This window comes from Narcine bancroftii, chromosome 4 (assembly GCF_036971445.1).
Source record: "Narcine bancroftii isolate sNarBan1 chromosome 4, sNarBan1.hap1, whole genome shotgun sequence".
Taxonomy (NCBI): Eukaryota; Metazoa; Chordata; class Chondrichthyes; order Torpediniformes; family Narcinidae; genus Narcine; species Narcine bancroftii.
In genome coordinates, this window is record NC_091472.1 from 269,203,882 (window position 1) to 269,231,102 (window position 27,221).

Sequence of the window (27,221 nt, forward strand, 5' to 3'; positions counted from 1 at the left end):
AAAAATCTCTCAAAAAATTCAAGTCGACTTAAATGCCAGAAATACTTTTGAGACCTTAAATTTAGCTCAAAATCCAATCCGTGCTGATCTGGTGTTTGTCGACCTTTGAAAACCAATTTGGCGTACAAGCCGACCCTTGAGAAACCTAAAAAACCCGACACAGATTTTCATTGAGATTTTTATTGAAAACACAATTAGTACTCTTCAAAATCTCTATCATTGTCTGAAAACAAGAACACATTTAGAACCCTTCAAAATCACTCTCGCTATCATCGTCTGAAGCAAAGATGTCAGCAAGCACATCCATCGTCTCACTGTTTAAGCAGTCATCATATAGGTCCCAGCCTATATATGATGAGACTGCTTCAGCTTTGTCATCAGTGTCCCACAATAAATAATCTTCCATGCCATCAATTGAACAAGAGAAACTGCAGTTTTTAAATGATTTTATCAGTCTCTAACTTTCTCCCATGCCTCGAGCACAAAGTTGCACAGCATCTCAAGTGAAGCAGCACGCATTGCCCCGCCTATTGTAAATTACTTTTCTGCACTCGACATATCTGTATTCCATTCCTCATGCACATGGTCTTTGAATGGTTTGTTCAAGCAGACATCGAGAGGTGCAATATAGACGTCAAACCACCTGGGATAACCGCCATGCAAGTATTATGAAGTGCTAATATGTTCTCAGTTAAGTGGCTATGAAAAATGTCCTAGGCCAACAAACTCTGTTCTTTGCTTAAACCGCCAGTTCCACACATTGTGTATCCATTTTTATCCATTCATCCTTTTTCATGAAAATGTATAAAAATACCTGCAGGGTTTAATTTTGCATTTGAAGATTACCATGGATCTTTGTCCCGTTCGTCATTCAGGACAACATCATGGTAAATCTGGTCCTTTCATGGCCTATACTTCTGGTTTGCACAGTTTTCACACCTTTCCATTCCACTGTTCTATTCCTTAACATGTCAAATTTCATGGGAGTTTTCTTCATGTTTCCGATATTTGCAAATGCAAACTGGTGTTTCTGCCGGTTATGTATAATAAACTGATGAAACTTACAACTTTATGATCAAAATCCCTTTGTAGTTTCTATGCAAGTTTTTTTTTGGCATAATACCAGATTTTTCCTTTTCATGAAACGATTGCACCAGCTTACTGTAGCCTCAAAATCATTACTGAGGTCTGGGTGCGACTGGCCCACTGCAGTGCAAATGCTTATTTCAGGTGACTATGTAGAAATCTTGCTTCTGTTCACGGATCCATTCTGCAACTTGATTTTCCATCTTTGGCCAACAAGTGATTCCTTTTTTTCAAAGAATATTGCCTTTTTGGCATCTTTCTTCAAGCCTCTTCTTTCTTCCTCCAATCTCTTACCAATTTCTCAAACACATCAAATGTTCTCGCAGCAGCCGTGTTGGTTTTCTTGACCATTTCTAGCACTTTCAACTTAAAGGTTGCATCATATTTTCGTTGCATGCTGCGTTGTGTCGATGGACCCTCCATGATAGCAATCACCTCCAGCCAATGCCTAGCAGATCAATCCACGCAATCTATGGAGGTTGACTTATACGCCGGGTATACCATAAAACCCTTAAAATTAGGTTGAAAAAGGGGGTGGGGGGGGTGGGGGGAGAGGATGGTCGACATATGCCAAAATATACGGAATATAATTTTTAAATAATATTTTTTTAATATGTTTTAAACCATAATATTAATTAAATTTCATTAAATTCAAAAATTAAGTTACACATGTGGTATATAAGAACTCCCCTGCCCTCCAAATCCCTAGAAAGACAAAGAAAAGTAAGATAAAAAGGTTAAAAGAAAGAAGGATCGGACAATGCCAAGGGAATAAAGCATTTATATCATAAAGTATAATATTGGAGGTTACCAAAAAGTGAGGTTTTCGAAGAATTTATCAAATGTACAAATCTACATTTTGTAAACATGGCCATATTTTCCAAAACAAATGATATTTAAAACTATAAGTTATCTTCTCTAATGGTGTTCAACTACGAAGCTCTGCATGCCATCTTTCCATACCTAAATCTGTATCTGAATTCCATGATATTGCTATGCATTTCCTAGAAATTGCAAATGCAATTTGTAAAAATTCAATTTGATACACATTTAATTTTAATTTAGGTCTTATAACCTTAATGTTACTCAATAATAACATTGGATCCTGTGGGAACTTGAGCCCCGTACTCCATTCCAAAAAATTACCAACTTCCAACCAAAAATATCTGACTTTAAGACACTGCCAAGCAGAATGCAAAAAAAGTTCCAATCTCATATCCACACATAAAATACAAATCTGATATAGCAGGATTTAGTCTATTTAGTTTTTGTGGAGTCAAGTACAAATGATGCCAACAATTTTATTGAACTAACCTAAATCTTACATTTATAATTTTTGTCATATTATTCTCACATAGTTCCATCCAATCTTTCCAATTTATTTGTCTATTTGGATCTATTTCCCATCTTGATTTATACACCCCTATTTTGGGGGCTTTCCTTTGAAGTAAATTATATATTACAGAATTAAATTTATTTACATTACTATTACAAATCAATATTTCCAGTTCATTCTGAATAGGTAATGTCAAACTCGGACCGCTTTTACCAGAGAGAAAGGCTGTAACTTGATAGTAACAGAAAAAAATTATTATTAGATACATTAAATTTAATCTTCATTCATTGAAATGATATAAAATTCCCCATCTCAAAACAGTCCTCTATCTTCTTATTACCCATCTACATCCACGTCTTCAAAAATTGATTATCCATTGGAAAGGGAATGTCTTTTTGTCTTGACAAGAGGGACATATTTCAAGATACTAAACCTTTCATACCCATTTCATTATCAATATTATTCCATAATTTGATCAGATGTTTCAAAATATGCATTTCTCTATTTCCTACCAACAATTTAGAATTCCATTTATAGATAAAAATCTTGTAAATTTATTTCTCCTATCTTACTAAATTCTACATTGACCCAAGCAGGGATTTTATCTAAACTAAACAGTACATTAATAAATCTCAGTTGAGCAGCTTTGTAATAATTTTTAAAATGGGCAAGTTGTAAGCTCCCCCCAATTCAAACTTCCAAGTCAATTTTTCTAAAGAAACCCTTGTCATTTTTCCTTTCCATAAGAACTTCCTCATAGTCGCATTTAAATCCATAACAAATTTTTGAGGAATTGAGTTAGGAATTGACTGAAAAAGATATTGAACTCCAGGAAAAATATTCATCTTAACACAATTTACTGAATAGGCAGGGTATTCCACCAATTCAAATCTCAACAATTTTATTAAGTAAAAGCAAGCATCTACAGTTAAAGAGAAAAATTCTGTAGGTCAAGAATTTCTAACATTTTATGTAATCATTCAGATTTCCACCATCTGCAGTTTTATTAAACATCTATTTGTGTTAAGTTTAAATATTACTATTTTCATTTTGAGGTTTTTTTTAATTACAAATGATCAGCACAGCACAATTGCAGTTTAATTTATTGAAAAATATTGCAAAGATGCCAAGTGCACAAGTCTCTGGTGAATTGATAAAGACTTTCAATTCTGTTACAGCTGTTATTATCCAAAAGAAAATATGCTTACTTACCTTCCCCCTCGGCCAATGCGTCTCCGTGCTAAACCTATGCACCTTCTTGGAACAGTGAGTGTGGTCAAGCAGTATCTATAACGTGACTCACTTAACTCAGCTGGTTCTGAACAGGAATTCATTTGATCCAAATGAGGCTGCAATAGACCAAAGGTTTTTGCATAAATCATCAAAAGATTTCTTGTTCAATTTACAAGTACTTTTCTTCCATGGATATTTGAAACTTTGATTAACCAGAAGCACAGTTGGTTTAAATTTAATTTGAAGCTTTCATGGACAAAAATTATTTGAAACTATAAATAAAGTACTACTTACCCAAGAAACCCAATTTTACCCGATAAATTTGTGTTTTTGATATTTTTCCCAATTCCCTCATTTAATTCTATGTAAACCCTCATTAAACTACAGTTATTTTGCTTGACATTATTAAGGCCAAATCTCAATGGTCCTTGACAGATTGCAGAGAAGAATCTCCAATCTGCTGCGTGGGATGGAGTGTTTCAGTTATGGAGAGATCAAGTTTGTTTTCACTGGAAGAGGAACAATATATAGGTACAGTAAAACCACTGGTATCCGTAATTCAAGCAACTGGCCAAAAAAAGGTTTAAAAAAAAACACAAAAAAAAAATGCAAGTTTAAAATTGTAAAATGTTCTCTCAGGTAACACAAAAACCTTTGTTGAAAGTGGAGTAAATATTCAGCCAGCGGAGTGCTTTGGTTGTACTTCATTTGTAGCAATTGTTTTAATAAAGCTGTGTTTGAATAAAGCTGGAGAGCTGGTTGATGCTGCTCACCGTTGGGATGACTCCGTTAAAGTGTTTCCTTATTCCTTTTTAGTAAGAGTAGCCTCAGTCAGAGGCTTAATCTGTAAACTTGGGGGAAGGGATTAATTATCTATAATGTTCTTGTTTGTCTTTCAGGCAGTTCTGTGGAGGGGGATGAACCTGCAGATGCAGCAATGGTTAAATGTTTGCAAAGAATGTGACCAAAAATGAAGTAAAATGCTTAAAGGTTTATATATTTATACAAGTAATTTGTTCAGTGCAAGAACAACATAGTATTTTTGACTTTTAAACTGTTTACTCTTAAAGCAGATATATTCGTTAGGCATTATAAGAATAAGCCTCAAGTAATAGAAAAATACACTAATCTGGTATCTATCAATCCCAAGGGTGTTGGGTACCAGGTGCTTTACTGTATAAAATTTATGAGGGGTATAGATAGGGCAGATTGCAGGAAAATTCTCCAGAGGCAGAGAAAACTGAAGGACACAAATTTTTCATAAGAGGCAAGAGGTTTAGAAGATAGCATCTGAGGGGGGACCAATTCCACACACGATGAAGAGTACAGAGACTGCATCTGAGGGGGGACCATTTCTACACATGATGAAGAGTACAGAGACAGCATCTGAGGGGGGACCATTTCCACACACGATGAAGAGTACAGAGACTGCATCTGAGGAGGGACCATTTCCACACACGATGAAGAGTACAGAGACTGCATCTGAGGGGGGACCATTTCCACACACGATGAAGAGTACAGAGACTGCATCTGAGGGGGGACCATTTCCACACACGATGAAGAGTACAGAGACTGCATCTGAGGGGGGACCATTTCCACACACGATGAAGAGTACAGAGACTGCATTGCCTCAGAATGGTGAAAACAAAGCACTGAATAAGTGTCCAGAAGAAAACATGAATTGCCTAAGAATCAAATGCTGGAAGATAGGATTAATAGGGATAGGTGCCGAGCACAATGGACATGATGGGGCAAATGGCCTGTACCCATGCTGTATGACTATGAGCACACCAACAGATGCACTAATACAGGCTCCAGGATATGAAGCAATCAACTCTGAAATTGCAGGCAGAAAATAGGAAAATTGAAGTTTTTCCAACAAAGCTTGGTCAGAGAAAACATTGGGCAAAATTAGCTGATCAAAGCCCCTTAAAACTATTGTTGTAAAAGTTCATTATTTCTCCAGCAGCCTTAAGCATGTAAACCTTATACACAAAAGGAGAAACATTCAACATTACAGAACTACTTCTTGAAGCATCTATTTATCTAGCATCATGTATATGTGTCATTCCATAAGACGGAGGATAAAAATTAGGTCATTTAGCCCATTGAATCTGTTCCATCATTGAGTCATGGCTGATATATTTTTATTTTCAACTCCATTCTCTTCCCTTCCAATTACAAATCAAGAATGTTTCATCCTCTACTTTAAATAACCCAAAAGACAGACTCCACATCAATGAATGCCACTCAATGGCAGAAGAAATTTCTCATCTCTGTTCTAACCCTTTTATTCTAAGTTGTGCCCTCTGGTCCAAGACTCTCCCACTTCTGAAACATCTTCCCCGTGACCACTCTATCCAGCCATTTCAAAATTTGGTAGGTTTCTTCCTCATCCTTCCAACAACTATAGGCCCAAAGCAGTCAAATGCTTTTCATATGTCAACACTCTCATCGCCAGGATTATTCTCACTAACCTCCTCTGAACACTCTCCAAAACCATCATATCCTTCCTTAGGTATATGGCTCAAAACTGCTCACAACACTCCAAATATGGTCTGACTAACACCTTATAAAGCCTCAATATTACATTCTTGCCTTTATATTTTAGTTCTCTCAGAAAGACTGCTTCAGAAAGAATTGCTTGTTATTCAATTAATATTTCTGATATAAGAGTCCAAAGGTTATGGGGGCCATTTATGATTCGCTATTTTAATTTATAATTTTACTCCAATGTAATTAAATTGTCTGCCTTGTATCTTTCCCAAGTTCTTTTTTTTAAAAAAACCTTCATTTTTCTTTTAATACCAATCATATATAGCATCTGGCAACATGGTTGGGTAAAGTTTTTCTCCTTTACTATTTTCTTATTTTTTTACATGATTAGAGTTTTTTTAAAAAAGGTATATACAAATTAGAATATGAATTATAGATATAATTTACAATTTATATATGTTAGTGTTAAACAGAATGTCTTAATTAGTTTGTGTCCATATCATCTTACTGATTTGTACCTTTTTGTATGCATAGGTTTTTTATTAAAATCAATAAAAATATTTAAAAAAAAATACTAAAATTGCATTTGCCTTCCTTGCTACTGACTCAACCTGCATTAACTTTTAGAAAATCCTGCACTGACTTTCAAGTCTCTTTGGAGCTCCACTTTTGGAATTCCTCCCCACTTAGTCTACTTTATTCCTTATCCAAAGTGCATTTCCCTATGTATGCTGTATTGTGCATGACCATACACTTCCCAACACTGTATTCCATCTGTCCAAAAATCTGATGAGATTTGCCATGTCATCAAATTATTAAACTTCTACAGGTGCTCTGTGGAAATTATACTGACAGGTTGAATCGCAGCCTGGTTTGGGAACACAAATGCCCAGGAATGCGGAAGGTTCCAGGTTATGAACATAGTCAGGCTCCAACCTCCCAGTCATTGAATATATTTACGTGAGGTACTGTCTCAAGTAGCAGCCAGCATCATAAAGGACTCCCCATCACACTGATCACATCCTATTCTGACTGCAGGTCACGCTGCTTCCATACCAAGTAAACGGTAAGCAACATTTCAGGCCTAGGGCCTTTGTCAGGTATATGGACACCAGCTACCAAATGCTGTGGTTTTCACAATTAAACAATACAAGTGTGCAGCCCACATTCACTCAATACAAAATATCATGTGAAGACAAGCGTAGTCAGTTTTCATCAAAACACAGTGATTTGACAGAAGACTTGGAAATTAACAAACATCATGCAATTGACTGAAACACTCCAACTCTTGGGATTCAGAAGTCCAAAATACAATGATACATATACTATATGTATATACAGAAGTGAAATGCATTAGGATAAACTTTTTAAAAGAATTTCAACACAGTTGAATCCACATCCACAAAAGCTGAATGACACAAAAGCAAGATTATTTAAGAATTAGTTGAAAGAAGTCCAAGACAACTGGGGATAAAAAGGCTGCATGTGAAATGAGTGCGCGTGTACAAGATTGTTTTTCTATAATGGCTAAAAAGCCAGCTTCAGCATGTTTATGTAGAATGCTCTCCAAAAAATCTTAAGATTTTATCCCTTGTACTTAGAAAAAGAAATATCTAACCGACAAAATGGAGAAAAATACACATTTCAAAGCACTACTTTTTACTCTGAAGTTGTGCTTGATGACTTTTACTTACAGCATAGTACTGACAACCAGCTTTCCTCCTGAAAGCAAAAAGCCCATCAGGATCACTGTCTTCCTCAGGCTCTGATACAGGGGAAGGAACCTAACAAAAACAGACAAAAAGAATCAATGATTCAGTTAACACTTATATTGCAGGCAAGTGCAAGTACTTTCATAATATTGAAGAGCACCTGGACAAATACTTGAATGATCCAGACATTGGCTGCAGACCAATAAAAGTCATTCAACCGTATGCAAATACAATACTTCCAAAGCACAATTATAAACTCCCATGGATATAATGATGATGGTAATCACCTCTTGCCAGAAGCAAGTTTGCATCGTCTCCATAACTGCTGGATGGCATTATAGCAGTTACAAATATGCACCCCAAATTTATAATGTAAATAAATGCAATGGCATAGTTGTCCGATTGTAAAGTGGAGACTGCATACAAATTTGAAAAATGATATAATTTGAAAGGTTACATAGTCAATTTAGTTACATAGGGCACATAAACCTCAAGAAATTATTGTGCACAACTTATCCATTTCAGGTATGGGAATAATCAACAATGATTCCCCATAGTTTAAAATCAGTTTGATGTTTAAAAAAAAAACATTGCAAAAGGGCTATGAAGTTTCACCAAGGATTTTTATTTCTCTAGTTACACTAATGTGAAACCAGTATTTCAACAGGCACCATGCAATTTATAAAAACCTTGAACTTTTAAGTTTAAATATTTTGTTTATGCCATACAACTATAGTTATTCATGTACTCCATTTAACAATGAAGCAATTATTTGTACTGAAATATTTATTGTTGTTGGAGAGAAAGTAAAGCATGAAAATATAGAACTGCAGATAGAGGAAATCTTGAATTAAAAAAAATTTCCATAAACATTTTTGGCTGGTCAGGCAGCAATTATGGAAAAAGAAAAAGTTTATATTTCTAGCACTTTAAATAATAGTATGACAAGCAGGAAGTATTTACTTTGTGGTGCTTAATAAAACAGACTCATGCTTATATTTTGTCCCAGGTTGAATGCTGCAATTTGTTGATTTGTGAATGACGTCAATGTTCCAACTGTAACACCTTTTTATTTGTCCCTTTTTAACATAAATTTTTTAACTATTTTATCTTGAAATGCAATTGACTTGTTTATTATTAGTTGGTTAATTTGAGTATATCCATGTTTCTCAACTTACAATAATTTAAGAATTAAGATTATTTCATCCAATAAGATATTAAAAAAAACCCTGGCTTTTAAATTTCAATGTTTGCAAAAAAATTTTCAAGTCACTATTCCATGTCAAAAGACCTGTATTTGGAATAAAAGTCACTGTAGCATGATAAAATCAATATTTCCCAGAAATTCAAATTTGTGCAAAGCCAATTCATCCCTGGAGGAATGCCAAAGGACCGCATTTCTGGCCCAATCTTATCAGGCATCCTGAAAAATGATCCGTTTTGTCTTCTTTCGCAAATAATGATCCCAGCCTGTATTAATTCCAGAAAGAATGCTACTTATCTCACCTGCTTGTAACTTTGGAGATTCAAATTTTGAGCCTGTTATTGAACTGCCTCCTCCCAGAACAAAGATTTATAAATGGTTTTACCATTACTGATCTTAATCAGAACTATTATTTGCCTGCAGGTTCTATTTCCTTTTGTAAATCACTCCCAAATCTAAGGCAAAACAAGCCATTAGAACCTTGTGACCTGCAATACTTCCCATTTAAGGGCAGTTCCCAGGATGCAGAAAGGTTTTATTCTTGAGAAATGTTTTTTAACAGATTTTTCAGTCGGTAATAAAAACTGTCAGTTTTCTAAAGCAACCCATGTTCTATCATTCTGCATAGGCTTGCTATAATTTTCATTTCAATGAATAATGACTGCAGCAGCACCCATAATTAAACCAATGGAATATATACAGTGGTCCAGTCATTAATGAATACCAATGATGCATTTTATTAAGTTTGAAAAGTGCTTTTAAATATATGGGAGAATTTCACAAAGCCAAATTCTGCACACAGTCATTTATAACCCAGGCAGCCCTTATATATTAAAAAAAATCCTTAAAAGCCAATGTTTTCCAACAAATGTCAAGGTTTAAAAAGTCCTCTGATGTGATAAAGAGTTGCTTAGTCTTTGAACCTAATATAAAAAAGAAAATGTTGCATTTTTCCATATCTCAAAATTTATGGAGAATGATCAGTGACAATCATAAACATTCTGAATTAAGATTGGAGGCATTGTGGACAGCGAAGAAAGCTTTCAAAGCTTGCAGAGGGATCTGGACCAGCTGGAAAAATGGACTGAAAACAGCAGATGGAATTTAAAGCAGACAAGTACAAGATGTTGCATTTTGGAAGGTCAAACCAAGGTAGGACATACATGGTAAATGGTAGGGCACTGAGGAGTGCGGTAAAACAGAGGGATCTGGAAATATATACAAAATTCTCTGGAAGTGGCGTCACAGGTAGATAGGGACGTAAAAAGAACTTTTGGCATATTGGCCTTCAGAAATTAAAGCACTGAGCATAGGAGCTGGAATGCTATGCTATAGTTGTATAAGAATTGGTGAGGCCAAACTGGGAGTACCATGTGCAGTTTTGCTCACCCATCTACAGAAAAGATATCAATAAGATTGAAAGAATGCAGAGAGATTTATTAGGATGTTGTCAGGAGTTCAGGTAGAGTTACAGGGAAAGATAAAACAGGTTAGGGACTTTATTCCCTGGAACGTAGAAGAATGAGGGGAGATTTGATAGAGGTATACAAAATTATGAGGGGGTATAGACAGAGTAAATGCAAGGCTTTTTCCCCCACTAAGGTTAGGTGAGAAATAAACCAGAGGACATGGGTTAAGGGTGAAAGGGGAAAAGTTTAGGGGAACACGGAGAGCAGTGGGAATGTGAAATGAACTGCCAGCTTAAGTGGTGAACGCGGCCTCAATTTTAACATTCAAGAAAAAAATTGGACAAGTACGTGGATGGGAGGGGCATGGAGGGCTATGGACTGGGTGCAGGTCAGTGAAATTAGGCAGAATAATACAGGTGCCCAACCTTTTATCTGGAATGCCAAAAACCGGCAACATCCAAAAACTGGAACTTTTTTTCCCCAGTGGATGACATCTCAACAAAAATAGAGTTTGGTGCTAAACATGACCCAACGCAACCCTCACTCAACTCCTGTGTATCCTGTTAACTTCTGCTACTTTATAAGCACTTCCGAACAGCCATATACTGATGCCCGTTCAGCATCGTGGTGCTTTCAATCGGCCAGTGGCAGTTCAATAGCTATTGTCGCTACCCATAATCCCACACACAGCTGAAACCACTGTATCAGCTCCAGCACAGGGGAACCGAGAAGGGGGCCATTTCTCTGGTGCTGGTACAGCGGGGGCAGGGGAAGATACACCAGCACAACTTGGGCGGGTGAGAGAGATGACAATGCGACTCAGGCTGGCGGCGGGGGGGGGGGGGGGGGGGGTGGTGGTGGGGAGAGACAGCGGTGCAACCCAGACGGGTAGAATGGCACCATGGCTTAGAGGCACCAAAATTGAAATGATTCTGAAATCCTTAAGTTTCCGAATAACAGCAGGTGTCCGGTCCCAATGATCTCAGGTGAAAGGTTAGGTTGCTACAGTTCAGCACACTAGAAGGGCTGAAGGGAGAAGGGCCTGTTTTCTGTTCTATGGTTCCATGTAATATTTAACCTCATCCTGAGACATACCAATTTTAAGAATGCAAATACGAACAAAGCCAGCATGAATTTACTCCTCATTTAAAGGTTTACGGTGAGCATAACATAATCTGGTTTTGGTAACATTTGGTTACTGAGAAAATTATGTACCTGGGTGTACGACTCTTCATCAGAACTGAGAAAGTCATACTGCTTAATATCCCTCTTCATGGTCGGTTGTGATTCTATGTTAGGTGGATGGTGCAAAACAATACACTCTGAAGTTTTATGTTTCTTCTTCACATACTTCTTCTTTACTCGAGCACCATCAGTAACCTCTTCTTTAAGTGATATCAGGTTTGGAGGCTGCTGCTTTAAAGGGAAGCAAAGTAAAACCAAATTAAATCAGTTATTTAGGCATGCATGTTTTTGTTTTAGGCTTTATTATATACAGGGATTCCTTGTATAACACAGTTAATACATACCAAAAAAGTTCAGCATTATGGAAAACCACACTCAATATGTTCCATCTGAGAATTATTCTTTTACCTAGAACTCTAATGCAAACATGCGCATAAAATATTTAAGAGGGATATAAAAACTGAAAATAGACAAAGATTTTTTATTGGCAATAAGTGAACTTTCTTTATTTAAGAAAATATTTATCTAATATAATTTGTACTTCTTTAGTTCCAGCTCCCTCTGCCTGTCTCTGGCAAACTCAGCCCACAATGCCCGTCGTGTGTGATCCATCAGGTGAGAAGGGGGTGGGAGTGAAGGCGGTATCAGGGCTGTGGAGATGCAGAGCCAGGTGATCGTCAGACACCTACTTTGTTTCAAATACTTCCTGAAGTTTTGAGAGGACATCATGCTGACAGCTTGAGACAGTGACTGCCGACTGCGTTATATCAAAACACGTGCTGTTCAAAACCGTGTTATACAAGGTATCAGTGTATATGGTATGTATCAACAGCATTATGTCCAACATTTCAGTTGTAAGCTTCACATATTTAATGAAATTAAAAAAACATTTTGACAAATTACAGATTTATTTTGTATTAAGTGTATTCTACATTAAAAAAAATTCATAGCAATAAATATGCAAAGTGAACTGGCAAGATGAGGGATTGGGAAATCTAAATTTTAAATTAATGACTGACCTCTGTTGCATACATCAGAGACTGTTTCCACATAATATAGCACTTTCCTCCGCGTGCTCCGGTTTCCTCCCACCCTTCAAAACATTGTAGGTTAATTGGGTATAAATGGGCAGCATATTCTTGTGGGCCAAAAAGGCTTGTCAGCAGTGATTCATTAATTGGAAAATTGCAAGTTGGTTCCTTACAGCATCTCAAATGTGAAAACAGATTTGATTAACAAAATGGAATGGCAGGGCATCTCAGGCTGAATGGCCTATTTTGGTCATGTCTTATTGTCTTAAAATTAAAAAAAACACTGAAAACTCACTTCCAAATATTTCAGTATCAGTTAATGAAAATTCAAATATTGAATCACAAGGAAATATTTCTTGTTTTTTTTTACCTTTACAGTTTTGATTTCTGTTGCTTTGTAATGATTGCCATTGTGAAGAGAAGCTGGAGTGTTGGAGGCAGTCTTTTCTTGTTTTTGAGTCCTCAGCTCACACATAACTTCTCCACCAAAGTCACCCATGTGGTACCTATTTAAACAGTACAACTTCAGCATCTCCTACCAATTAAAATAAGTTCCCTTTGTGCAGTAAATAAATTAGAAAATTAGAAATTAAATCATATCACAATGGTTCATTTACTCAGAACAATTACATGATCATACCTCTTTTCCACCACTCCTAGTGTGAGATTAAGTAAATCTCTTTTGGTTTTTTCCCTCCTCTTAATCATTTCAAGGATGGTAACTGCCCGACTGAATTCTCTCCGCAACTTCAACATTTTCTCATACGAAGCTTCATCATTTTTACGATTCTGTAGAAATATTATCATTAATCTTTGCATGAGATACTTTAAAGAAACAGAAAAACCTCAAAGTGCACAAACAATAATTTCCCCATATTTGCCATTGAATCTTAACTAAAAAGCCATGCACTGAGAATATTTTTCTAAAATCATATTAACATCACTTATACACAATTTTTGAAAGAATAAAGATCTTTTTGCAATACTTTTTCCTGATCTCAATTCAAAAATTCTGAAGCTTTAATACATGAACTCACACTAATGCACAAGGATAACATTCACTTAGTTTCTCTTATTAACAGCATTCCAAAGGCCCTCAAGCCAATAGGCATATCAAGGCACAGGACCTTCTTCTCACCATTGTACTCATCTTTCTATACCATGACAATTCTAGCAATTAGCTCCATACTTCTTAAACACTGTGAGAGCACCTGCATCGACCACTTCCCCTTTAAACCCTCCCTCTTACGTTACCTGTGACCCTTTGTTTTAAATACCCTAAGCAAGAGAAAATAATTCTCACTATCTGTCATAATTTTGTCTGCCTCTTTCCAATCATCCTTTGGCCTCCTTTGCTTGAGGAAAATCAGATCAATCTTAACCAATCTCTCCTCACCGATGAAAAGCTCCTATCCAGACAGTATTCTGGTGAATCTTGTCTGCAGCCTCTCCAACACAATTACATCCTTCTTTAACTGAGCAATCAGAATTACACACCACACAACTCTCCAGCTGTGGCAATTACAATTGAATGGGTAAAAGTAGTTAGACGAGTTATTCACCTACTTTTCACATTTTGAAACATCTAGATCCTGCAGCCTTCACTTCCACAATAATACAGAAGAAATTAGTAATTTATGCTGCATAAAAGAGTAGAACAGAGAGCTCACCTTTCTCGTCTGCATCTTTTCAGTTCTCCTTCGAAAAGCAACATATGGATCATTGTTTGTGGAACCATCCCTTTTCTCCTGTTTGACCAAGGGGATGAGGGAGGGTGCCCGACAGTTTTTGCGCTTCCTTGCCCAGTAATCATGGACTGCTTTTATCAGGTAGTCATCTTCTTTCAAAAGCAATTTGGCCTCTTGAATGGATACAAGCTGAAAAATATGGCAACAAAAATTGATTTGATAAAATTGTAACAGATAATCACATTTAATAATATGGGTTGGAATTTAAAGTATGGCATACTGTGTATTTACTTTAATTTTTGTTATGTATAGGTTATTATTTTGCCTTGCTTTATTAATATTTTGTTTATGGATTGGTATGTTAAACTCAATAAAAATATTTTGAAAAGAAAATTATAAAATTGGAAATGATAGAAATCAAAAAGATTACAGATTGTGATTTCTGTGCTCATTTATTCCAGCAGATGCAACGCCAGTATTAGAATTTAAGTCACCTGCAGTTAATCAACCACAATGATTAGTGTCTATTGCACACTGGTCTTTAATTTTGCAGCTTTTATATTAGCCTTTCTGGTCTGCACACTTGTGATAGTTTTGGCAAATTTTAAAATTGATTCATATCTTTAAGAAAAAAGTTTCAACAAATCAACTATCTTTTAACCAGCACAATATTAGTTGATTTTAAAAATCACACTGTTGTGAATAACAGTACTATAGCCCCCATAAGTAGCAATTACATTTTAATCCATTGTGCATCAAAAATTAGTATTAACAATTTAATTTTTTTCACAAGTTATTTTACTGTTTCATTTTTGAAACCAAGCCAGAAATTGACAACAGATATTCCAAAACAAAGCATTTTTACAGTATTAAGCTTTTTTCAAGTTTATTTTCTAAAGTGCATCAACAACATTGCAGAATGTGGTCTCCATCAATTGCTTAATGAGGCATAGTGGTGAACTCTAGTTTCTTAAAGAACATTTAGAAGAGAGATAAAGTTGTACTGAGAAATTAGCCAACTGTTGGACATGGAACTAAAGTTAAGGTACAAAATTTGTACTTTATGTAGTAATAAATGATGCAACACAGTACCTGATTTCCACTAGCCTTTTCTAATCGGTCAAACATTTCTTCAAACTGCAATGGTTTTATATCCATCTTTCTATTTAGACGATTGAACAAGATCTCATCTTCAGAATCCATGTCATAATCAGGCTGTTCACTATCCAAATTAATTGCTAAAAACAAAGAATTATTTTACTTTTAAATCCCCAAATTATTGAACAAAATTTACACAAATGAGCTAGCTACCATGGACATTTTACAACAATATACAAATTAAAACTGCTTAAATACACTTAAAAATATTTAATCAACCATATTATTTTTGTCAATCTTTTTTTGATATATTGAACTGCATGGCTTCTAAAACCAAATGTGAAAACATGCAAGGCTATTGAAAACTGCTGAAACCTTGGAATATCATATGACACTCCCACAACTATGTTTGAATTTATATTCTAGTGAAAGGCTAAAGTAAAATGAAACTTTGTGAAAGAAACAGGTTATACTGCTCTCTGGTTTGCCACAGTATCGTTAGAAATATTAAATAAAAATTGAAGCCAATATTAAGTATTTAAAATATAGGTTGTCTAACTAATAAATGTTCATATATTTTCTTGTTCCTATGAACAAGCTTTCATATTATTAAATTGAAAAGTTTGTAGTTACAAACACTTGCTCCGATGAACTGTGGAACTAGTTCCCTCTCTATCTTCACGTTTATTAATTGCATCCTATTCCGCAGGCCAACGCATGAAATGGCTGTCAAACACAGCGATCAAACAGATGACATGTGAGCTGAGCGGCCCGTTACCATAAGCCACAACAGCAGAAGCTAAACCAGCCAATTGCCAGCAGTGGATCGCAGCGGGTCCAATCCAGGCAAGTAGATACAAGGCGACCAATCTACAGCTGGCAGATCAAAGCCACGCTCATGGTGATGCTGCAGTCAGCCTATAAAAGGCGAGGCAGATAGTTGAATAAGCCCAGTGTCGACTGCACTCTCTCTGTGCGAGTCTCTTTCTTCAAGCAATAATCCTGAGCTATAACTGTGGCAGTGTGCTACAGTGGTGACCCCAACTGGTCTAAATAGTACTTTGGACTTAACGATGGGAGATCAGGCTGCAATTTATGTGGTATAGTTGAAGCTGCCGGGCTTCTGAATGGCGCAACCATGGGTAGGGTTAGCCGAGGCAGTTAGCCATTCACCAGATCTCTGCCGACGACATGCGCAACTACTAATTAGTGAGCGCCCTCAACCAGGACACCGTGACTTGGATAATTGACTTCCTTCAGCCCCTGGAGCAAGGGAAGTATGTGGCCATCAAGGAACTATTAACCCACATTTTTGGCCTCTTGAAGTGCGAGTGCTTGGCCTGACTGTTGCATATAGTCAGCTTGGGGGACAGGAACCCTTCCACCCTCATGAGCAGCATGCTTGCTCTCAATGGTGGCCACACCTCTTGCCTGCTGTTTCAGCGGATATTTCTAGAGCGGCTGCCTGAAGACATCTGGCTGCTCATCGCAAAAGAGGATTTCTACGACCCGAGAAAGGTAGCTGCCCAAGCAGACGTGCTATGTGCAGCAAAGAGAGAGACCTGCGCTACGATGGAACAGGCGATGACACCTCAACAATAGCGACCAGACAGGAAGCCTGCCAACCAACCAACCACCCGAGCGATGGATCCCACTGGCGAGCAGTACTGTTTTTATCATTAACAATGGGGTTCTGATGACAGTTGATGCCAGTCCCTCTGCAAGTTCCAGGGAAATGCAAAAGCCAGACGTTGTTGATGGCTGCAACAACCGGCTGACTACACAGCCTCCTCCACGTCTAGGATTCATTGTCGGGCCGCCACTTCCTGGTTGACACTGGGGCCCAAATCAACTTTCATCCCTTGTCCAGCTTCGAGGTGTGTAGCAGGAAGGTGGGCCAAGAACTATGGGAGGCCAACGACTCTTAATATCTGGGCATTTGGCACCCGCACAATTCCCTTTTGCTTCGGGGACAAATGTTTCACATGGAAGATCAGGGTGGCGGATGTGCTGCAACTGTTACTGGGCGCTGACTTTCTCAGGGCCAGCTCCTTGTTAGTGGACATTAAGGGGCGTGGGCTGGTACACGCCTTGACTTTCCAAACCCTTTCGCTCAATGGCACTGAACTTACTGCCCCCCACCTGATTACTGCCGATAATGAATTCATTTGAATCCTAATGGAATTCCCATCCAACACTACGCCTCATTTCAACTCTGCAGAGCCTAAACACGGGGTGAGGCACCAGATCATCATGGAGGGTCCTTCCCTCCATGCCACAACATAGCGCCTTCCCCCCGAGAAACTCAACCTGACTAGAGAGGAGTTTTGGAAGATGGAGGAACTCGGTATTGTGCGGTGGTCCGACAGCACATGGGCCTTCCCCCTCCATATGGTATCAAAGGTGGCAGGGGATTGGATGTCTTACAGAATCTACTGCCACCTCAATGAGGCCACCACGTCTGACAGGTATCCCATGCCCCATATCCAGGACTTCACCATTAACTTGCAAGGGGCATGGATATTTTCTACGGTGGACCTCATCAGGGGTCATCATCAGATCTCAGTCCACCCTGGTGACATTATAACCCCCTTTGGTTTGTTTGAGTTCCTCCGCATGCCCTACGGATTAAAAAATGCAGCTCAAACCTTCCAGAGGTAATGGACGCAGTGGGCCAGGATCTGCAATTCATCTTCATTTATTTAGATGACATTTTGATAGCCAGCTGCAACTGTATTGAGCACAACGCTCACTTAAGACTATTGTGCTCCAAACAGCTAAAGACACCCTGGCCAACGCCACCCTCCTTGTGCACCCAACTGACCTCAGTGTGGATGCCTCCAGCATAGCAGTCGGGGGTGTACTTGAGCAACTGGTTAAGAGACAGTGGCAGCCGCTAGACTTTTTCAGTAAAGGCCTCGGGCCACCAGAGTTCAAGTACAGTGCCTTTGATTGTGAACTGTTAGCATTATACCTGGCAATTCGGCATTTCCGTGACTTCCTGGAGGGCAGTAAGTTCAAATTTTCAGACCACAAGCCACTCACTTTTGCTTTCAGGAAGGTTTCAGACCAGTAGTCAGTGGGCATCAGCGCTGCCTGTCCTCTATCTTCGAATTCCCAATGGACATTGAGTATAACACCAGCAAGTCCAACGTGGTACCTGATGCTCTATCATGACTGGCCACACTAGCAGTGCACGCCCCCGCCCAAGGCATCGGCTACATGGCCCTGCCTGAAGCACAGCAAGTGGACACTGACATCCCAGCGTACAGGACGGCACTCACCGGTCTCCAACTAGAGGATGTCCAAATCGCCCCAGGTATCCGGACACTGCTGTGTGATACTTCGACCGATAGGTCTTGCCCCGTCATTCTGGCCGCATGGAAAAGGCAGGTGTTTGTCTCTGTCTATAATCTGGCTCACCCCGCGATCAGGACAACAGAAAAATGGTGGCCAGCAGATTATATCTGGCACAGCCTCCGGAAAGAGGTCACTCGGTGGGCCAAAATATGCATGCAGTGCCAGGCATTAAAGGTTCAAACACACATTAAGGGCCCTCTCCCCAGTCCTTCAAGCCAGCACATTGTGGGACCCCTCCCAATATCCAGGGGTGCATGTTATCCGTTGACCATGGTCGATCGGCTGACCAGATGCCCCAAAACGGTACCGTTGGCAGAAACTACAACGGAGGCATGTGCACAGGCATTGTTAAAAACCTTGCACATTTGGTAGCACATTTTGGGGGGGGGGGGGGGGGGGTCGTCCCAAACATCTGACAGGAGACAGGAGACCCCAATTCACTTCCAGCCTGTGGGCTATTTTGGCAAATGTCCTGGGAACCCAAATCCACCACACCACAGCATATCACCAGCAGGCAAACGGGTTGTTGGAGAGGTTCCACAAGCACCTGAAAACAGCCCTCATGGTCTGGTTTACTGGACCAATGAACTTCCCTGGGTCCTCCTTGCACACGCACTGCCCCGAAAGAAGATCTCGAGGCATCCTCTGGTGAGTTGGTCTGCAGCACGCCGTTAGTCATCTCAGTCACATTCATAGCCAGATCCAAGGATATGGAGGAACTCCCAGTGGCTACTATGTCTCGCCTGCGCAAGCGCCTAGGCACACTGGCCCCTACACAGCCCAAGGCCTACACCCAAGCCAGAACTTTTGTATCAAAAACTTTACAGACTGTGGGCATGTATTTGTATGACGCAGGTCACATTGGCCACCCCTCCAGCAGCCTTAAGAAGGGCCATACATCGGCGGAAGGGATGAGGCCTTCATGATCAACTGGCTAAAACCTGCCCACTTGGACTTTAACCAGCCTGTCACTCGCCCAACCTCATGGCGCAGGGCCTGGTCTCTTTAAAAAAAAAAAACACCACTCCTATTGCCAGTTCTGGGGGCCGGGGGCCGCGTCGTGCAGGCCAACACAGGAAATGACAGTTGGACGCAGTGATCGAACAGATGACATGTGAGCTGAGCGGCCTGCTACTATAAGCCACAACAGCAGAGGCTAAACCAGCCAATTGCCACCAGCGGATCACACGGGGACTAATCTGGGCCAGTCGATCACAAGGAGACCATTTGCGGGCGGCAGATCACAAGCCATGCCCGTGGTGATGCAGCAGACAGCCTATAAAAGGCAGGGCAGATAGCCAAATAAACCTAATGTCAAGTGCACTCAATGTAAGCCTCTTTCTTTGAGCAATAACCCTGAGCTATAACTACACTTTCTTTTATACTTATGATGTCATTCAGTACAAAACTGTTTAACAGCAAGTGATTTTTCTGCATTTTCTCACTTGAAAAAAATCAACTTATAGGTCTCAAAAAACTCAACACTTTTGTTATACAAGTATGCCCTGTTCAGATATACCATTACCAAGAAATTTGATCGTTGAAAAAAATGTCTCCTGCATATTAGAATCAGCTTTGAACTGTCCCAAAGCTACAAACAGTGTTAGTGAGAAGGCTTTGTCGATCAGAAAACGAATCAGTTACTAACTTACGTTGAATATGAATGAGCTGCTTCGGAACCTTAAATTCTCCCCTGTATAGACGATCATAGTAAGAGACATTACTCTCTGCCTCAGGCACTGGAATAACCATATTCTCCCTTTTTTCTCTGAAGACCTGCTGTGCTGAAATTGCTCTCTGCAAATGATGTTCCTGAAAAAAAAGAAGTAATTATTGTATTGCAAGAAAAAGAAAATAAATTCAGGGTTACCCAAAAGATTGACTTGTACAAAATAATATAAAATTGAAGATAATAAATTTGATCATTGGGCATGTTGCAATGTTACTGAATTCTAATAGAGCATAATCAGCAAGAATTTCCTATTTTCTGCAATGTGTACATACATACACGAAGACATCTACAGTGGTGAGAATTTGGAAACATTGTGACACTCCCTTGCAGAACGACCAGATCATGTTAAGAGCACATTCTTGAAAAAAAAGGAAACTTGATAGCCACAAAATAGTCCCGTGATCTGTATAAGCATATCGCAACACAAGTCACCTTCAAAAGAAAAAAGTTTTGAAATGTGTATGCACATAATAAAAGGTTTTGAAAATGGAGACAAACTTATGACACCTTCTTACACTGCTCAGCTTACAACTGACATGTATTCTATCCATTTTCAAAACAAAAATTGCCTGTCAGCACTATTTTCTGAAGACAATACCAAGGTTATGCAACCTTCCTTGTAATCTTTTGAGTGCATTATTAAAAATACGGCAGAATTGAAATTCTAAAGACTGATAAGGTTCTGAAACACTATGGTGACAGAGCAGACATTTGTAAAACAAGTAGACAAAGTCCCAATTATTCCTTTTTGTATTCTGCCTGTATTCCTGCCTGATTTGTTTCAAGTTGATTGCATAGGAAATTGCAAAGGGCTAATCCAGCTAACTAAGGGAGGGGTGGTTTATGAGCACTTTGGAAGATCCATCTAAAAATTATTCTATGAGGCCTGATTGTACAGGACTCCTAACTGATTGTCAAAGACAGAATAACAGGGTGGATTGTGTCAGATCATCAATGAGAAAATAGAGTGTGTCAATTATGATAGCTGAAGAGACCATCAAGATAATTTGAAATACTTGGCAGAGGTGGAACCACAATGAAAAATGTATTTCTGAAGGCTAGTTGGGCAACAAGCAAAAGGAAGTAATTAACCCTTGTGCCACTAAGAACAAAGACTACCATATTGGTGGATATAAAAGGTTTCACATTATTTAAATGTGTGCATGCAAGTTTTTCTTAATCAACATCTATTTATCTAAAAATTAAATTATTCCTGATCAACTTCAATGCTATTAGTGGCACTGCTACATGCAAATAGATTGCCTTGTGTATTATCTTAGGTACTGCTTACATCACCTCGGTGATGATAGTTCAAAGCCATTTAAATATCCAAAGTATTTCTTCAAATATCTTTTCCTATTCAGCCTATTGCAAGTCTTATTCAAGTGCAAATCTAGTGAAACCCTGACACACTGAGATCAGCAATATGTTATCAAAGTCCAATAAAATTGTATTCTTTTTGCTAGTGGGATCTGTAATTATACAATTAATTAATATTGTTGCAATATTTAATTTGGTAAATATTTACATCATTGAAAGTCTTCTCAATGACGATTCCCCACAACAATGTCACACCACTCATCTCCAACTTTAGAAATACTGATTGAATTAGATGTAATGCAGTTCTCTGCCTATGGCAACAAATTTGATAAACAGGATAATTTAACAGGGAGTCTAAATTATTGGGTTTCAACTGTACCTGAAATTTGAAAGGTGTTTCCTAGCTCGTGTGCTGTGAAGGGATTGGCTTGAAAGCAGCTCAAAGCACCAGAGCACCAAAAGGTCCCACATAATTGCCTTTTATAATATTAACTGAGCAGCCCTGTAAAACGGGAAGTAAACAGGCAAAGTGAATGATTACAAGATGATAGCCCAAATATGTGAGGTCGTAAAGTTCTGCATCTAAAAATGTGTATCCATAGCATCCCAACTTCAAGAGTTAAAGTGTAGCCTCAGATATTCGCATATCTACTTCAACTTTTGTTTCAATTTTAATACTCCATTCAGAAGATAGGTTACCAAAACGAAAAAAAAAAATATTGAGAGGGTATTTCTAATCATGAGATACGCCATCGATATATTTCTAAAAATGTCTACCAAAGGTTTACTTGGATCAAAGCAAAAGAATGAACAAGAGAAAAACAGGTAGAACAAAGAGGGTGGAATATCATAGAAAAAAAGAGACCAACTGGCAGGATAATGAATTTTCACTCTTCAACAGAATTAAAACACCACAGCCCATCACAACCATTTACACAATTGGAAGAGGTCAGGAGTGCCACATATACCACTGATCACATTTTGTTCTTCAATTTCAAAAAGTATTAGAAAACCTGACAACAAAACTTCACTGTATGCGGCTTTTCACATTATTTGTAAATGACAGCCCACATTGTGGGATTATACACAGTTCCTGTAAAACTACAGTATCCAAAGCAAATGGCAATAAAAATCCAATGTTGTCTTCTTAACGACTTCGTTCTATTTGCACCAAAAGAACATGTTTACAATCTTTACAACATACACAGCCTATTCAATGCAATTTATACCACATCAATAGTATGGACCAGATCTTGTTAATTTCCCACATTTAGAATAACTACCTGCAGTCTCCCCATACTTATAATTTCACAGTCCAGATGTAGAAGATGTAATTTTCTAACTTGAAACATCCTAGTCTGGGTGGCTGGAGTATTTCTGTCAGTGCAGGGGGATATTCCTCCTTGCAAACCTACTCTGAAAACCACAAGATGCTGCACCAAGTTTTGCCAGCTATAAAAGTGTGAGGGATTTTTCTTGAACATAAAGTTTAAACCTAATTAAACAATTTACATAACATTTAAAACAATAAAACTCATCAAGCTAATTTGAAAACTTATTTGTAGATAAAATAGCTTGAATTTCTAGTCTTCCAGAAAATTGGTTCTATTACATTTAAAGTGTCAGGAATTCCCAATTTACTGCTGCTGGAAATTGAGTGTGAGGTTTGGCCCTCTATTTTATTTTACAATGTCCTGTTGTTTACACATATACTTAATGTTCAAAAAAAATGCTTCGCTTCTAAATAAATTTTCTTCAAACTCAACTTTCTGTAAGGTATATTCCAGTAATACATTCCACATTTTATTAACATGGAGAAATAAAGTATTAACATTTAACAGCTAGACTGTTATCTCTATTCAATTTTTAAAAATCATATTCTAAATAAATACTTAATACTCTTTTGCTACTTCTAATCAGAGGAACAGCAACATTTTTTTCCCCAAACAAAAGTCCTCTATATATAGGCAATCCAATTACTGAAACCTATTCCAAGTTTCTTTGAAGTTCTTATTTTAATTTCAGGAAATATTAAAAACTATGTATGGTCCTATCAATGGCAGGACAACATCCTCTTTTTATATTTATGCCTCATTTGTAACTTGCCTTTTAATATGTTTTTTGCACCCTTTCACACATCATCTTTCTCAAGTCCTATGATCCATTCAAAGTGGTATGATTAGTATAGTGGTTAGCGCAACACTTACAGCACCAGGGATTTAGACCAGGGTTCAAATCCCACACTGTAACGAGTTTGAAAGCTCTCCCTGTCTCTTTTTTTAAAACTTTATTCATTTGAAAAATCATTACTAGTAATGCAAAATACATTCCATAAAGAAATATTGCGTGTATATATATATATATATATATTTTTTAAATTAAAAATATTTTAAAAAATAAATCAAGTCCCCATCCCCCCTCCCACCCCATCAGCCAACTCTCTTAAGGAGAACTAAGTATATAGAAACAGAAACTAAAAGTATATATCAAAATATACCAAATATGGTAACCACTTATTAGCAAAAAAAGAATAATTGTCATGTAGATTATATGTAATTTTTTCCATAACAATACAAGCTTTCAATTCATTCTGCCATCACATTATATTAATCACGATATTATCTTTCCATGTACTTGCTACACATTTTCGAGCTACAGACAATACTAAATAAATAAATGCAATTTGAAATTTATCCAACCCTAATCCCCTTAAAGGAATCATATAACCCATTAAAAAAATAGATGGATCTAATGGTAACTTAAAATTATATAATTTTTCCAAAATTAACTTAATTTCATCCCAGAATGGTTGTACATGCACACAAGACCAAACAGCATATAAAAAAGTTCCAGTACATACACCACATCTGAAACAAGAATCCAAATTACTAAAACCATATTTTTTCAATTTCTCTGGTGTTAAATACAACTGATGTAGAAAATTATAATTAACCATTCCATACTGCACATTCGTCAATTTAGTAACACTATCATGACACGTATCTGCCCAATAGTCTTCAGGAAAAACAAAAGTTAAATCATTTTCCCATTTAAGCTTAGATTTCTCCTGTATCGACTTATCCATATTGTCTTGTAATACTAATAAAAGAATTTTCAGTAATATCAAAACACTTTTTCAATTGATTAAAAGAAATAAACTGTCCTTCTACAAAACAATCCTGTAATGTTTTTATACCCTTAGAATCCCAACTCTTTAAATGACTATTAAACATTGAAAAAGAAATAAGCTGATTATTATATAATGGAGTTAAAATTGACAATTTACCTTTTGATCCTAAAATCTTATTTTTCTTACTCCATAGTTTTAATAGATGTTAATATGTTAATATCTGCATATTATATTCCCTCCACAAATTTACATTACATCGAAATATAAATTGATACACCTCGACTTCAGAAATACAAGCCATTTCAACTTTAGCCCAACTCAGGGGCTGGTCCAAATCCATCAGTCTACTAATTATTTCAACTGGGCTGCTTCAAAATAATTTTGAAAATGAGGTAATTGAAGCCCACCTAACGCATACTTCCAAATAAGTTTATATAATGCTACCCATGGTAGCTTACCTTTCCATAAAAATTCTCTCATAACTTTATTTAAATCCTGAAACTCTTTGAAAGAGAACACAGTATTGATTGAAATAAATATTGAATACGAGGAAATATATTCATCTTAATACAGTTAACTCAACCAATTAAAGTTAACGGAAGATCTTTCCACTTAATTAAATCTACTTTAATCTTTTTTAATAATGGAACATAATTTAACTTGTATAAAGATTGATACTCAGTATTTACAATTATTCCTAAATATTTAATTTTATCAGACCATTTCAGTTTTATAATATTTTTATACTCTGAATAATCTCCTTCTCCGACTGGCAACATTTCACTCTTGTCCCAGTTAACTTTATATCCAGATAATGTTCCATATTGTAATAAACATACCCGCAAATGTGGCAATGATTGTACTGGGTTTGTTAAATATATCAAGACATCATCTGCAAATAAATTAATCTCATACTTTTCATCCATAACTCTCATCCCTCTTATCTGTTCATTCTTCCTTATTGTTTGAACCAACGGTTCAATAGCCAATGCAAACAGAGCTGGTGACAACGGACAATCTTGTCGAGTTGAACGTGTCAATTTAAACGATGATGAAAACTTGACCATTTGTCACCACCCTAGCAGTCGGGTTCGTTTATAAAGCTTTAACCCAACCAATAAAAAAAGGGCCAAATTTAAACTTCTCCAATACTTTAAATAAAAAAAATCCCATTCGACCCTAGCAAAGGCTTTTTCTGCATATGTCAGGCTGAGTTGTGCTATTTCTATGAATTTCGAGAAATAGTCCACCATTAATAAGTATGTGTTCTCTCCAAGAGCGAATAAGTCTGCACCAAGTTTTTGCCAGGGCCTGTCAGGGAATTTACTCAGCATCAGTGGTTCTCTTACATTTGTCCATTCCTGGATGCACTCTCTGCACCTCAAGACAACCTCGCTTATTTGATTACTCAGACCTGGCCACCACAGTTTGATTGGTATGTACCCGGTACTTTACAACCCCCTGGTGGCCCTCGTGTATTTTCTTGAGTACCTTGTTCCACATGTTAGCTGGAATAACTAATCTCATACCACTCAGAAGTAGTCCATTGTGCACACTCAGAACGGCACTCTCTTGTAAGTGGTGTTTGGTCCTTGTAACTGGTTTCTGTCTGGTTGGCCTCCAATGCAGTATTTCATGACATGCACACATACACCATCAGCACTTAGTTGCTCTCAGAGCTCTGTCAGGTATCTATCACTTGTGGGGAGGTTTTCCATCATCATCTCAACATAAATATTAGTGTCCTCCATGAGGTCTTTGTCAGCACTCGTGGTTCTGTCCCGTAGTGGGGAGTGAGAGAGTGTATCTGCAGTTGTGAGGTTATTTCTAGGTGTGTGTGAGATAGTGTATGAGTATTTCATCAACCTCATCCTGAACCTCTGTATCCGTGGCGGCAGCAAATCCACCACTTGCCCACCTAGCAGACTAAAAGGTGGTTTGTAGTCCATCTCCAACTGGAACTGTAGTCCCAAAATAAAATTACTGAATCTCTCCAAGCCCATGTCTGTGTCAATGCCTTTTTTCCAGCTGTGTGTACTGTTGCCCTGTTTCTGTTAGTGATCTGAAAGCGTAAGCAACTGGTGACCAATTGTATCCATCATTCTGTAGTAGTACTGCTCCCAGTCCATATGATTAAGCATCAGCTGATATTTTAAGTTGCCTAATTTGGATCATACAACTGAAGGTCTGGTATGGATAAT

At 37.7% G+C, this 27,221-nt stretch overlaps 1 protein-coding gene across 8 annotated transcripts in view; it reads right to left on the reverse strand.

Moving 5' to 3' along the window:
- Positions 1 to 27,221, reverse strand: part of epc2 (enhancer of polycomb homolog 2 (Drosophila)) — an 80,747-nt gene that overhangs the window by 19,516 nt on the left and 34,010 nt on the right. For 5 of the 8 annotated variants that reach the window (XR_011356652.1, XM_069934983.1, XM_069934985.1 and 2 more), the window contains 8 exons: positions 20,491 to 20,650; positions 15,473 to 15,618; positions 14,363 to 14,569; positions 13,333 to 13,481; positions 13,063 to 13,198; positions 11,692 to 11,892; positions 7,846 to 7,935; positions 3,635 to 3,771 (listed from right to left, as the gene is read on the reverse strand). Coding sequence is in view for 7 of the 8 variants with exons in the window: in XM_069934983.1 (XP_069791084.1) it covers positions 3,635 to 3,771; positions 7,846 to 7,935; positions 11,692 to 11,892; positions 13,063 to 13,198; positions 13,333 to 13,481; positions 14,363 to 14,569; positions 15,473 to 15,618; positions 20,491 to 20,650 (1,226 nt within the window). In the remaining variant the exon portion in view is untranslated. Of the gene's footprint in view, positions 1 to 3,634; positions 3,772 to 7,845; positions 7,936 to 11,691; positions 11,893 to 13,062; positions 13,199 to 13,332; positions 13,482 to 14,362; positions 14,570 to 15,472; positions 15,619 to 20,490; positions 20,651 to 22,269; positions 22,393 to 27,221 lie in introns of all 8 variants that reach the window. The other 3 variants (XM_069934987.1, XM_069934988.1, XM_069934984.1) reach the window with 2 other exon arrangements.